General features: G+C 44.8%; 1 protein-coding gene across 2 annotated transcripts in view; it reads right to left on the reverse strand.

Moving 5' to 3' along the window:
* The window catches only part of FNTB (farnesyltransferase, CAAX box, subunit beta), an 85,358-nt gene extending 82,659 nt beyond the window's left edge, over nt 1–2,699 (reverse strand). Inside the window, exon 1 of one of the 2 annotated variants that reach the window (XM_033851051.2) lies at nt 2,469–2,699. In XM_033851051.2, the coding sequence (XP_033706942.1) occupies nt 2,469–2,612 (144 nt within the window). In that variant the 5' untranslated portion in view covers nt 2,613–2,699. The remainder of the gene's footprint in view (nt 1–2,468) is intronic. The other variant, XM_019922560.3, reaches the window with a different exon arrangement.
* Nucleotides 2,700–11,052: the final 8,353 nt, after the last annotated feature.

Consider the following 11,052-nt stretch of genomic DNA (forward strand, 5'->3'; position numbering starts at 1 on the left):
TAACATTAGATAGATAGATGGATGGATAGATATTTTTTCCCCTTTTTAATTGACTGCCTCTCTGGCCTAGAACAAAAGTTTCATAAAGGCGTCCACTTGGCCTCTTTTGTTCACTCCCTTATACCCAGTGTCTAGAACAGTGCCTGGCACAAAGAAGGCACTCACGTATTTGTTGCATGAATGAAAATGAATGAATGGAACAGAAGAACCCATAGCTAAGGACTCTTTCCACTGTTCAGAGGTTTCACTCCTACTATCAAATCATTGTTAAGCAAATAAATAGGCTCCTGATAATCAGACAGGAAGCAGGTGACAAGCATTTTTTATTGGCAATGGCACAAAATTGAGTGCTGTCAGCAAACCCCTAAGAATAAGTGGAATCTTCAGTCAGAACCAAAGGAATAACAGCAGTGTCTTCTGTAAACAACTCCTAGCAAGGTTGTTTCTTCTTATGACTATATCATCATTAACCTACCAACCTAGTCCTTCTATAAGACTCAGTCTTCTCATCTGTAAAATGTGTAAGGATTGAATGACACAATGTATGGGGAGCATTTATTGGGTATGGAACCCAATAAATGGACACTATAATGATTATTAAAACATTGAGGAAGCCATGAGAATGAGATACCATGTTATCTTCCTATGATCTGGAACAGTTTATCCTAGACTTTTAAAACGTGAGCTGGAATAATGACACGGAAAAGAAGTATAAGATGCTTTGCTATCCACCACACAGTTGGGCCTAGATCTGAAAGACATCCTACAGTACCAGTGCTCCATATCAGAACCTAGTTTCCACACCTGGCCCAGACCTTGGCCAACCCTTTTGCAGGCCAGTACCTTGTTGCATCCATTTCTGCATCGCTCATTATATCTAAGCACTTAGAACATAAGTGCTGCTTTTTCCCTCATAGGAACTAAGCAGGGCATGTGACTGCAAAAATAGTGTAAGCAAAAGAGAAAGAGCAGATCAGTAAAGCTCCTGGCGATGCTCCTGTTTTTGACTTACCCCTCTAACCATGGAAGTCTCTGTGCTGGTCCGCAAATTAGACCAAATTCTGATTCCCTTTTCTCCACTAACATTTTATCTATCCACAGCCTCATCTGCTGGGTCAATTCAGTTAACTACGCAAAAGGTGACCCCATAGTCTTAGGTCAGATAAAAAGAAAAAGGCTTGACCTGAATCCACTCAACAATCCATCACTTAGGAATACTGCAAAGATCCTGTAGTAGCTTTTTCATTGATGGGAGATTTCTTTGCAATTTTTTGCAGAAGATTTCTGTAGAAGGACACACTGGTGGGCTAACTAACCTGGGAAGCTAGATTCAAAAGGTAAGTTTCCTTTCTACCCTAAAACCCATGAAACTTAAATCTCCAGTTAAAATATTCCCTCTGCTACTATGTGTATACGTGTGTATTCAAGCCCTTGCTTTTATTATTTTAGTCATAAATATACAATATAATAATTATCATTACTAATTTTTGCCAAAACTGAGGCTTCCAACCTCAGGCATGAAAATCAAAGCAGGTCCCTCCAAGATTAAGCCTAGGGATTGATCTTACTAAGAGATCTTATTTTAGTAAGCAGCCTGATGCTTACTTGTTAGTGCTAAAAAAAATCATTCTGATCACTTCTCCTAGTGACAGATGGGTAACCATTTCCACAGTAACTAACTTGGGACCAATTCCAATTGAGGAACGAGAAGAAAAACAAAACTATAATTCACTACTCATTCCGCAAACACGTTTCAAAGTGATAGGTCCCATCTACTTCGAGGCCTCAGTGAATGGCAAGTAGTACAAAATTCACACTCTTATTACAGCACTTCCCAAACTGTGCTGTTTTTCTCTCTGTCTTCCCCAACCACGCTCCTGATCAGGGGCTGTTTTATTTCTTTGCATTTCCATTGTTCGACATTGTGACCAACGCACTGCTGGTGCTCAAATGATTGAATGGCTACTAAAATGTCCCCCCACGAGGCAGGCGTCAAACCTGGCACTGTGGGTCATAAATTAAACATCATGGAATGGCATGACCGCAGTCTGGCCACTTCTTTTCCCCTCTATGTCCCAAAACTATAAGCAGGGTGGGGAATGTGCATTATCCATACGAGAACCTCCCGATGTCTGGCAAAATGGAGTGGGCTGTCCGACCCACCCGGGCTGCTTCAGTCCTCCAGGAACAGAACAAGATTCTCTCCGTTTCCTAAGGCAGAGGGGGCCCAGGTACTGTCCTCTCCCTCCAACCTTGACAACGACCCCTCCCCAACCGGCCCCACAAGCACTCCACTCTCCAGCCCAAGCCTGGGCGCCGGGAGCGTCCCAGAGGTGGGGGGGGGGCGCCGCGGAGCACTGTGGGAGCTGTAGTTCCCGGGTGGGTTCCGCACCCCGGCGGCCCTGAGGACCAGACTCCCGCTCCCAGAAGCCCCCGCGCGGGCGCCTCGCCCAGTCAAGCCAGCTCACCTGTTCCGTGGACGTGACTGTTTCTACCGAGTCGTCCTGCAACCGCTCCCGCGCGTGCTCGGGCCTCAGACTGTACAGCGGCTCTGACCAGACAGGGGAGGAAGATGGAGGGCAACAGTAGGTGAAGGAACTCGGAGAAGCCATGCTCTGGAAAGCAGCAGGCGGTGTATAGGACTCAGCTTCGTCAAAGAACAACGCGCCTTGAAACTCTAGCGGGCTAAGGCGCTACGGAGAGCGGGTAGAGTCAAAAGATTTTGAACGCGAATCGCTCCTGCCGCCTACACAACCTCAGGGAGTGAGTTGCTGGAATGCTGCCGCCCCCCATTGGGCAGAGGAGCTGCTGCAAGAGGCTCAGTTTCCTGGTGCGCAAGGAAGGATGTGTACATCTGAATTTCATTTCCCACACACACACCTTTTCAACATTCTGCTCATTCTCACTTACTTATGTCAGTAGTTCACAGTTTCGGGTGCCCAAGAACCCAATGAGGGTAACTTTTTTTTTTTTTTTTTTTTTGCGGTACGCAGGCCTCTCACTGTTGTGACCTCTCCCGTTGCGGAGCACAGCCTCCGGGCGCGCAGGCTCAGCGGCCATGGCTCATGGGCCAAGCCGCTCCGCGGCATGTGGAATCTTCCCGGACCGGGGCGCGAACCCATGTCCCCTGCATCGGCAGGCGGACCGTCAACCACTGCACCACCAGGGAAGCCCGTGGGTAACTTTTAAAAAGGCATTTCTGACAGCTCTCCTGATTGCCTCAGTCATACTATTATGAACAGAATTATTGCACACCTTTGGGTACATGACAGCCGCCCAAGAGAAGCCAGCAGCTTCTCCACAAAGGAATTGCCACCTCAGTAGTCAGTGATGGAGGGAAGTGGCACTGCAATTCTCTCCTATCAATTTGGGGGTTACAGTGCAGTAGCAGGAACTAAAACTCAGTAGAAGGGACAAGTGTAAGTGAAACAACCAAGAAAGTATTCACTCATTTATTCAGCAATTTTTTTTATAGAGCACCTACTACATGTCAGGCACCCGTGCTAGGCCTCAAGAATACAAAAGTGGACAAAACAAACAACGTCCCCCCCCCCGCCCTTGAGAACCTTACAGCCTAATGGAATTGATAGAATTAAGTGAACGAACACTAAAAAATCTGTGAACACTAGTGATGAATTGTATGAAGAAAAATAACAGGGTCTATGAGAGAAAGTAAACGAGGAGGGGACTAATTAGATTGGGTGGGCTGGCCAAGCCTCTCTGAGTAAGTGACATGTAAGCCGAGACCTGAAGGATGACAAGGAGACATCCGTGTGAACAACATGGGGAAGCGCCTCATGAGGGAAGGGCCTGCAAGCTTGACAGAACACACCATAAATACACTCATGTGTGTTTGTATTCATTCTGATGTTTAATCTGAAGGTGTTCTGAATAAAAGAAATTCCTATTGAGTGGGGTTAATCATCATATATGCCTCCATTAAATGTTCAAGTAGTGATTTTAGGAAAACCCTGCTACCTTTGGACAAGCAATAGAAGAGGACATCTTTCAGGGCCCACAACAAAAAGACTGCACCAAAATTATAACACCAAGAGGTTAAACTATTTAGAGTGAGGGTGAGGGTTTTGGGGGTGGGAGAAGATAGGATAATAACAGACTTTCCAGATAGACACAAACCCAGCTTCCTGCTCGGAGCATTTTACTCTGTTCCCACTAAATTCCAAGCCACAAGTCCAGGACCCAGGGGACCGTGGTGCCAACCTTCCCAACCAGCCATTCCCCTGTTCTCAGACTCCAGTGTCTAAGGATGAGGCTGGGATGGCCTACGGGCCTCAGGTAGGTAAACACTATCGCCCTGTCCATTTTAGAGATACCGTTGCTGAGTTAAGTCCCGGAGGTGCCGGAATATTTCTAAATCTGGGAATAAGTAGGTGTGTGGGTTAGGGTCACAGATATGGCTGTACAACGTGAAATAGTCTCATTATTATTTCCTCTGCATTGGCATCTTAATTGTCTTTCCCTTAGTTCTATTTTGGAAAAAATGATCTGTTAAGGTCTGGGTCATATCTAAGGATTCTGCCTTCTTTGTAAAGTGTTGCTTTGCCACCTAGAAATTTAAATTGAACTACTGAAAGAGTAGCTGGAACAGTTTTGTAACAGATTATTACATCTGTTACTGGTGCACCTGAAGCAATTGCCAATTGTATTCAGGAAATAGAATTCTATTTCTGAAACGCAATCTCCTCCACGGTGGGATCTGAACCATGTTAATGGAGCCGTGGCAAGAGTCTCCTGCAGGATAGTGTCTGTTCATGTGCTGGGCACTGAACTAAGTACTGAGGAGAGAGTGGTGAACAAGCCACACACATTCTTAGCCCTTACGGGTCTCGTGATTTACCAGAAGAAACAGAGGTTAAACGATCATTACAGAATTGACTGTTTTATTGCAGTTGAGGGAAATGGCATGAGGGAGAAAGAAGCACAGCACACTGTGAGATTGCATAGCAGGGGAGACTGAAGGTAGTCTGGAAGATCATGAGGAAATGAGTTAACTCACCCAGGTTGAGAGAACATACCAGGCAGAGGAAACCCAATGACAACAAAATCAAGTGAAACAAGGAATGGAAAATATGAGGAATTTATACTCTTCGGAGCATCAAGAAGAATTTTCAGCCTTGGATCAGCGGCGGCCCACCAGTCGTCCTTCCTCTGAGTTTAATAAAATGACTCATTCAAGAAGCAGAATGTACATAAATACTGGCGGTATGGCAGAGAATGATGTATTTACAAGAGAAAGTCTTAGCAATGATAATTAATTAATACTCACTCCAGCTTGGACCGCAGATGGTTTGGGTTTATTTTACCCAGTGTATGATATTTTTCTAAATTAAACTGTGAACTGTAATTGTTTTTTTTAAAAAATAATATAAAATGTGGATAGTGTTATTTTGCACTTCTATCTAGAGCAAGAAAATAAGAAAAAAAAGTAAAGGTCTAAATGAACCACTAGAGGGCACTTCTGACCCTAGAGTAGCTTCTAGAGTAAGCTTTAGAACTGCTCTCACTGCATTACTCACACAAGTCCATATGTCAGCAAGGATTGTTTCCTTTAATATCTTGCAAATCTATGTAATAATACATAATTTGGAGAGTTTGGAAAAATGGAAAGAACTCATCCATTATCCTGCTAGGTAATTAATTTTTCTCCCCCACAATTACTTCTCTCCCTGCATCTGTGGTCTCCTACTTTGCCTTCCCAGTCCCTGTCCCTCCTGTCTCCTGGATACAAGTGTTACCCAGCTCTTACCTAGGGCCAATCCCTCCCTCCCCCTCGTGCCCATTCTCCCTTGACTCTCTTAAGACATCAAATTGTTCCTGTACTTGATCATACCCATCACCCACAAACAGGCTACTTCTCCACTCATGGGGGAAAAAAAGACATTTTTAACCCTTTTGATTCCACTCCTTCTTCAGCTACCTCCCCATTTCCCATTCCCTCTCTACCAGTCGCTCCAATTCCTCTCCTCCCACTCTCTTGAACCCATTCCAAACTGGTTTCCCCATTGGTTCGTGTCAAGTCCCCGTTAAACTTCTAATTGCTAAATCCAAGGGCCAGTCTCAGCCTTTGTCTCATCTTCCTACCTGACCTCCTAGCAGCATGTGACGGGGTTGATCATTCCCTTCCCCTTGAAATACCTTCTTCTTGTAGTGTCTGGCACCGGCCTTTGCTATTTCCTCATCTCCCTCACGCTGTAGCTTTCGAGTCCCTCAGGGTTCTCTGTCTACAATCACTCACCTGTAGCTCAGGCAGTCTCAGTATTTCAAATACCACCAGTGGATTGAAAACCCCCTCATTTATATCTCCAAACTGGATCTCTCTTCTGAACTCGAGTTCATCTCTCATATCCTATTTGCATTTCCACTTAGATATCTAATACAATCAGTCCCCTACATACGAACGAGTTCCGTTCTGAGTGTGTGTTCGTTAAGTCCAACAAAGTTAGCCTAGGTACCCACCTAACACAATCGGCTATATAGTACTATACTGTAAAAGGTTTAAATACTTTTCACACAAATAATACATAAAAAACAAACAAACACAAAAAATAAAGAAAACACTTTTAATCTTACAGTACAGTACCTTGAAAAGTACACTAGTACAGTACAACAGCTGGCATGCAGGGGCTGGCATCGAGTGAACAGGCAAGAAGAGTTACTGACTGGAGGAGGGAGAGGCGGTGGGAGATGGTAGAGCTGAAGGATCGTCAGCAATAGGAGATGGAGGGCAAGCTGCACGTGGCAATGTACACCAGACACGTGAACTAATACGTGATTGGACATGCGAATGCACGTTCGCGTCTTTGAAAGTTCACAACTTGAAAGTTCGTATGTAGGGGTCTTAGTGTGGTAAGTGTGTCCACAACAGAGCTGCTGGTATCTCTTCCAAACCCGTGCCCTCAGCCTTCCCCCCTCAGTTAACTCCATCCTCCCACTTTCCTCCAAATACCTTGGAGGCATCCTTGATGGCTCTCTTCCTCTCTCTCATAAATCTTGGTGAAAATACATCCAGAATTTAACCCCTGCTTACCAATTCCACTGCTGAGGTCCTGGTCCAAGCCACCACCATCTGTCACTTGGATTCTTACACTCATCTCTTAACTATGCTCCCTGTTTCCACTCTTGTCCTCCTATAGCCTAATACAAACTCAAAAGCCAGACTGAACTTCTACAATGTAAGCAAATGAACCCCTCACTTGAAGCCCTCTTGTCATCTCAGAGTCAACCACAAGGTCCTTACCCTGGCCTAGAAGCCCCCATGACCTGGTCTTTTCTCCTTGCACTTGCCAGCTTGTTCACTCTGTCCACCACACTGGCCTCCGGCTGTCCTGTGTCCACCCTAGGCATGTGCCAGCCTCAGAGCGGTCATGCTTGCTGTCCCCTCCCCAGCAATGCTCTGCCCGCCCCCCATGTAGACAGGGCCTGCCCTCTCATTTCTTGAAGGCTTTACTCAGATTTTAATACTCTGTCCCACTCCCCTGCTTTCTTTTTCTCCACAGCACTTACCACCAGCTGACAGACTTTATACCTTATGTATTTATTTTGTTTACTGTCTGTCTTCCTCCCACTAGACTGTAAGCTCTCAGGGAAGGCTGTATTTTGTATTGTTCATCACTTATTCTCTGGCACATAATAGGCACTGAGGAAGTTAAATGACTCAAATGATTTCCAGTCACTGTAATAAACATTTGAGTGCTTGTTTGTGTAACATACTGTAGGAGATGTTGACAATGAACATGATACTAGCCTTACCCTTCAGGAACTTACTAGCTAATAAATACAGAAACTGTATACATATAAATAAAGTAAACATACAAAATATAAATATAAAATAATAAATAGAGATAGACATAAAATAAGACATAATACACACACAAAATGTAGTGGGAGAAAATAGGAAAGGAATAATTCAATTTTAATTTATTAATGAAGATGGCTTTTTTTTTTTTTTTTTTTGGCAGCACTGTGCAGCTTGTGGGATCTTACTTCCCTGACCAGGGATCGAACCCGGGCCCCCTGCAGTGGAAGCCCGGAGTCCTAACCACTGGACCGCCAGGGAATCCCCAAAGATGGTCTTTTAATATATAACACTCGTGTTTAGTAATAGTTTCAATAGAGTAAATATTCTCTGGTAAAGATTTTTAAATAATTACATTAGAATGTGGAAATTGTGAAATTCTATTTTCATTCTTATTTCCTGTAGCACACACAATGTATACAAATACTGAATCATTTTGTTGTGCACCTGAAGCCAATATAACATTATATGTCAATTATACTTCAATAAAAGAAGGAAGGAAGGGAGGGAGGGCGGGAGGAGGGGCCCATCCTGTTCACAGCATCCTACCTCTTGCTTACTTCAATGAATGATTATTACAGTCACCATCCATGTCAACCCACCTCCCTCCTCCTTGTTCTCTCTAACCTGTGTCTGGTCTCTATTCCATCCTAGATTTTCCATCTGTATCAGCAACGTCACCCCCGCAGATGCCTGCACCTACTACTCTGTGAAATTTCGGAAGGGGAGCCCTGAGGGAAAAAAAAGTTTCAAATCACTCCAAAAAGAACAGCTTTCTGAACAATGATTTTATGGCACAGAGAACAACTATGAGCTTCTCAGAAAGCAATGTATCATCAATTACACATACCTGCATTATTTTACTGTGTCAAATATTGATATAAATTTAATCATTATATATTACTAATCATTACATAGACTCTACTACTGAAAACCCGTACAAAAGTATTGCCTTTTAATCCTGTTTGGGATTTACTGTGGTGAAAACTATTTTACCAGCACATACAAAACTGAAGCCGATTCAAAAGCATTATTCACATTGAGAAATCAGAGAAATGGGTTTTTAATTAATTTATTTATTTGTTTTTATTTTTGGCTGTGTTGGGTCTTCATTGCTGTGCGCGGGCCTTTTCTAGTTGTGGCGAGCGGGGGCTACTCTTCGCTGCGATGCGCGGGCTTCCCATTGAGGTGGCTTCTCTTGCTGCGGAGCACGGGATCTAGGCACATGGCCTTCAGTAGTTGTGGCTCACGGGCTCTAGAGCGCAGACTCCGTAGTTGTGGCACATGGGCTTAGTTGCTCCGCGGCACGTGGGATCTTCCCAGGCCAGGGATCAAACCCATGTCCCCAGCATTGGCAGGCGGGTTCTTAACCACTGCGCCACCAGGGAAGCCCAGGAGAAATGATTTTTAAAACTGTTGAGAGGCAATGCTAGACGTGTACACTCCAGAGTCAACCAGTGACCCTCAACCTAGTCTGTGCCTTTAAAAATACAGATTCTCCTGGGTGTCAGTGCAGGCCTACCCAATCAGAATCTCTGGGGCTGGATCCCAGGCACGTGTATTTTTTAAAGCTATGATGCTGATACACAGTCAGGGTTGGAAGCCACCCCAGCCTTCTTTTTATGTGGCAGGAATGCTGGCTGTTCACTAGAGGTCTGATCCCTTTCCATAGGGGCCATTGCAGCTGGGAAGTGACAGCCCATCAGTCCCCCTTGCATGTAGGCAGGGCCTTCTGACTGAGTTCTGGCCAATGTAACGTGAGCAAAAGTGATGTCCACCTCATGCAGGCCTGGCCCTCTGCAACCTCCTACTCACCCCCTATTTCCTCTCTTCCCCTCCCTGCCAGCAGGCGGTTGATGCCTGGGGCAGCCCTCCCTAGGCTGTTGAAATTGAGATTTTTAACTTTTCAGGCCCTCCCTAGAAAGTTAAAAGTTTCAATTAACCTAGAGATCTTCAGTGTTTTACTCCACTGGACAAGTGATAAAATAGATTCAAAATGATTTTCTGGACAAATGTTTCAACATCTTCCAGATGTGTATTATTACCACTCCTTCCAAACAGTATTTTTGAAGTTTGCTAACTTATCACTACAGGGTCAACTCTCCCCACCCCTGCTGAGTGTCCCAAAGTTTCATCTTCCCTACCCCAGTGTCACAGAGCCCCTCCTTCCCTGCTGTCTACAAGGCAACCTCAGAGCGGGTATAGGTGTATATGCACTTGGCTCAAAAGCTTGCCCTCTCCCCTCTTTCCTCGTCATTTCAGAGTCTCTTCCTTTATTTATCAGAGATAGAAAAGAAAAAGGATGTGAATGGAAGACAAAACTGTATTGAGATAATCAGGGTGTGCGGGGTTCCATCTGTTTCTTCCAATCCTGAGATAAGGAAGAAATCCTTCTGCTAGGTGAGCACAGTACTTACAGTCACCCAGAGTTGGAAACCCGAGTGTGAGTCTGGAAGAAGCATAGCGTTTTGCTAATGAGGAGTCCCACAGTCCAACTGTGTTGAGTCTTGGCAGTGGGCTGCCTGTTGGAGCATTTCTCCAGTTAATTTAGCTGTTATTACAGCAGATCCCACAGTGGTGCCCTTGCTGGCTGTTTAAACCGGGAGCATGCTCAGTGTGCCTAGGCTGTGGGTGGCAGGAAGCAGGGCAGGCACTTGTCTCCCTGGTAAAAGAATCAGTATAACATACTTGAGAGACTGATTCTTGGAGCCTTCTTGTGGGAGAGACATCCAGCAACCATTCCTCGGATGGCTCCCAGCTCTACTAAAGACTGCCCCAGTCCAAGCTGACCTCCACTGGGGAGGACGCCAAAAGGTCCCACTGAGTGAGTAAGGTAAGAGGACGAAATTGAGTATTTCCTTTACAAAGACGCTGGTTAAAGCAAACTTTGTTGTCTCCACTAGTTTATGTAGTTCTTTTGCTAACATTGTCCCCAAATCTCAGCTTCTCCAGGGGCACGTGCGCACGCGCGCACACACACACACGCGCGCACACACACACACACACACACACACACACACAGAAAAGGAAAGAGAGAATATCTCTCTATGATGGCTTTGAAAGTAGCTAAGCCAGGATGAAAAAACTAGAAGCTTGGGTTTCTAGACTATCCATTTTTGCTTTTGTTTTGGTTTTTTAAGCAATGTAAGCTACTGGATTTGAAGTCTAGTATGATGAAGTCTCTTCCATTTTTTATAAGTCTGAGCACTCATTTCCCCGGATTTGTTCAGGAAACC

The sequence above is a fragment of the Tursiops truncatus genome, chromosome 2 (assembly GCF_011762595.2).
Source record: "Tursiops truncatus isolate mTurTru1 chromosome 2, mTurTru1.mat.Y, whole genome shotgun sequence".
NCBI classification, from domain to species: domain Eukaryota; kingdom Metazoa; phylum Chordata; class Mammalia; order Artiodactyla; family Delphinidae; genus Tursiops; species Tursiops truncatus.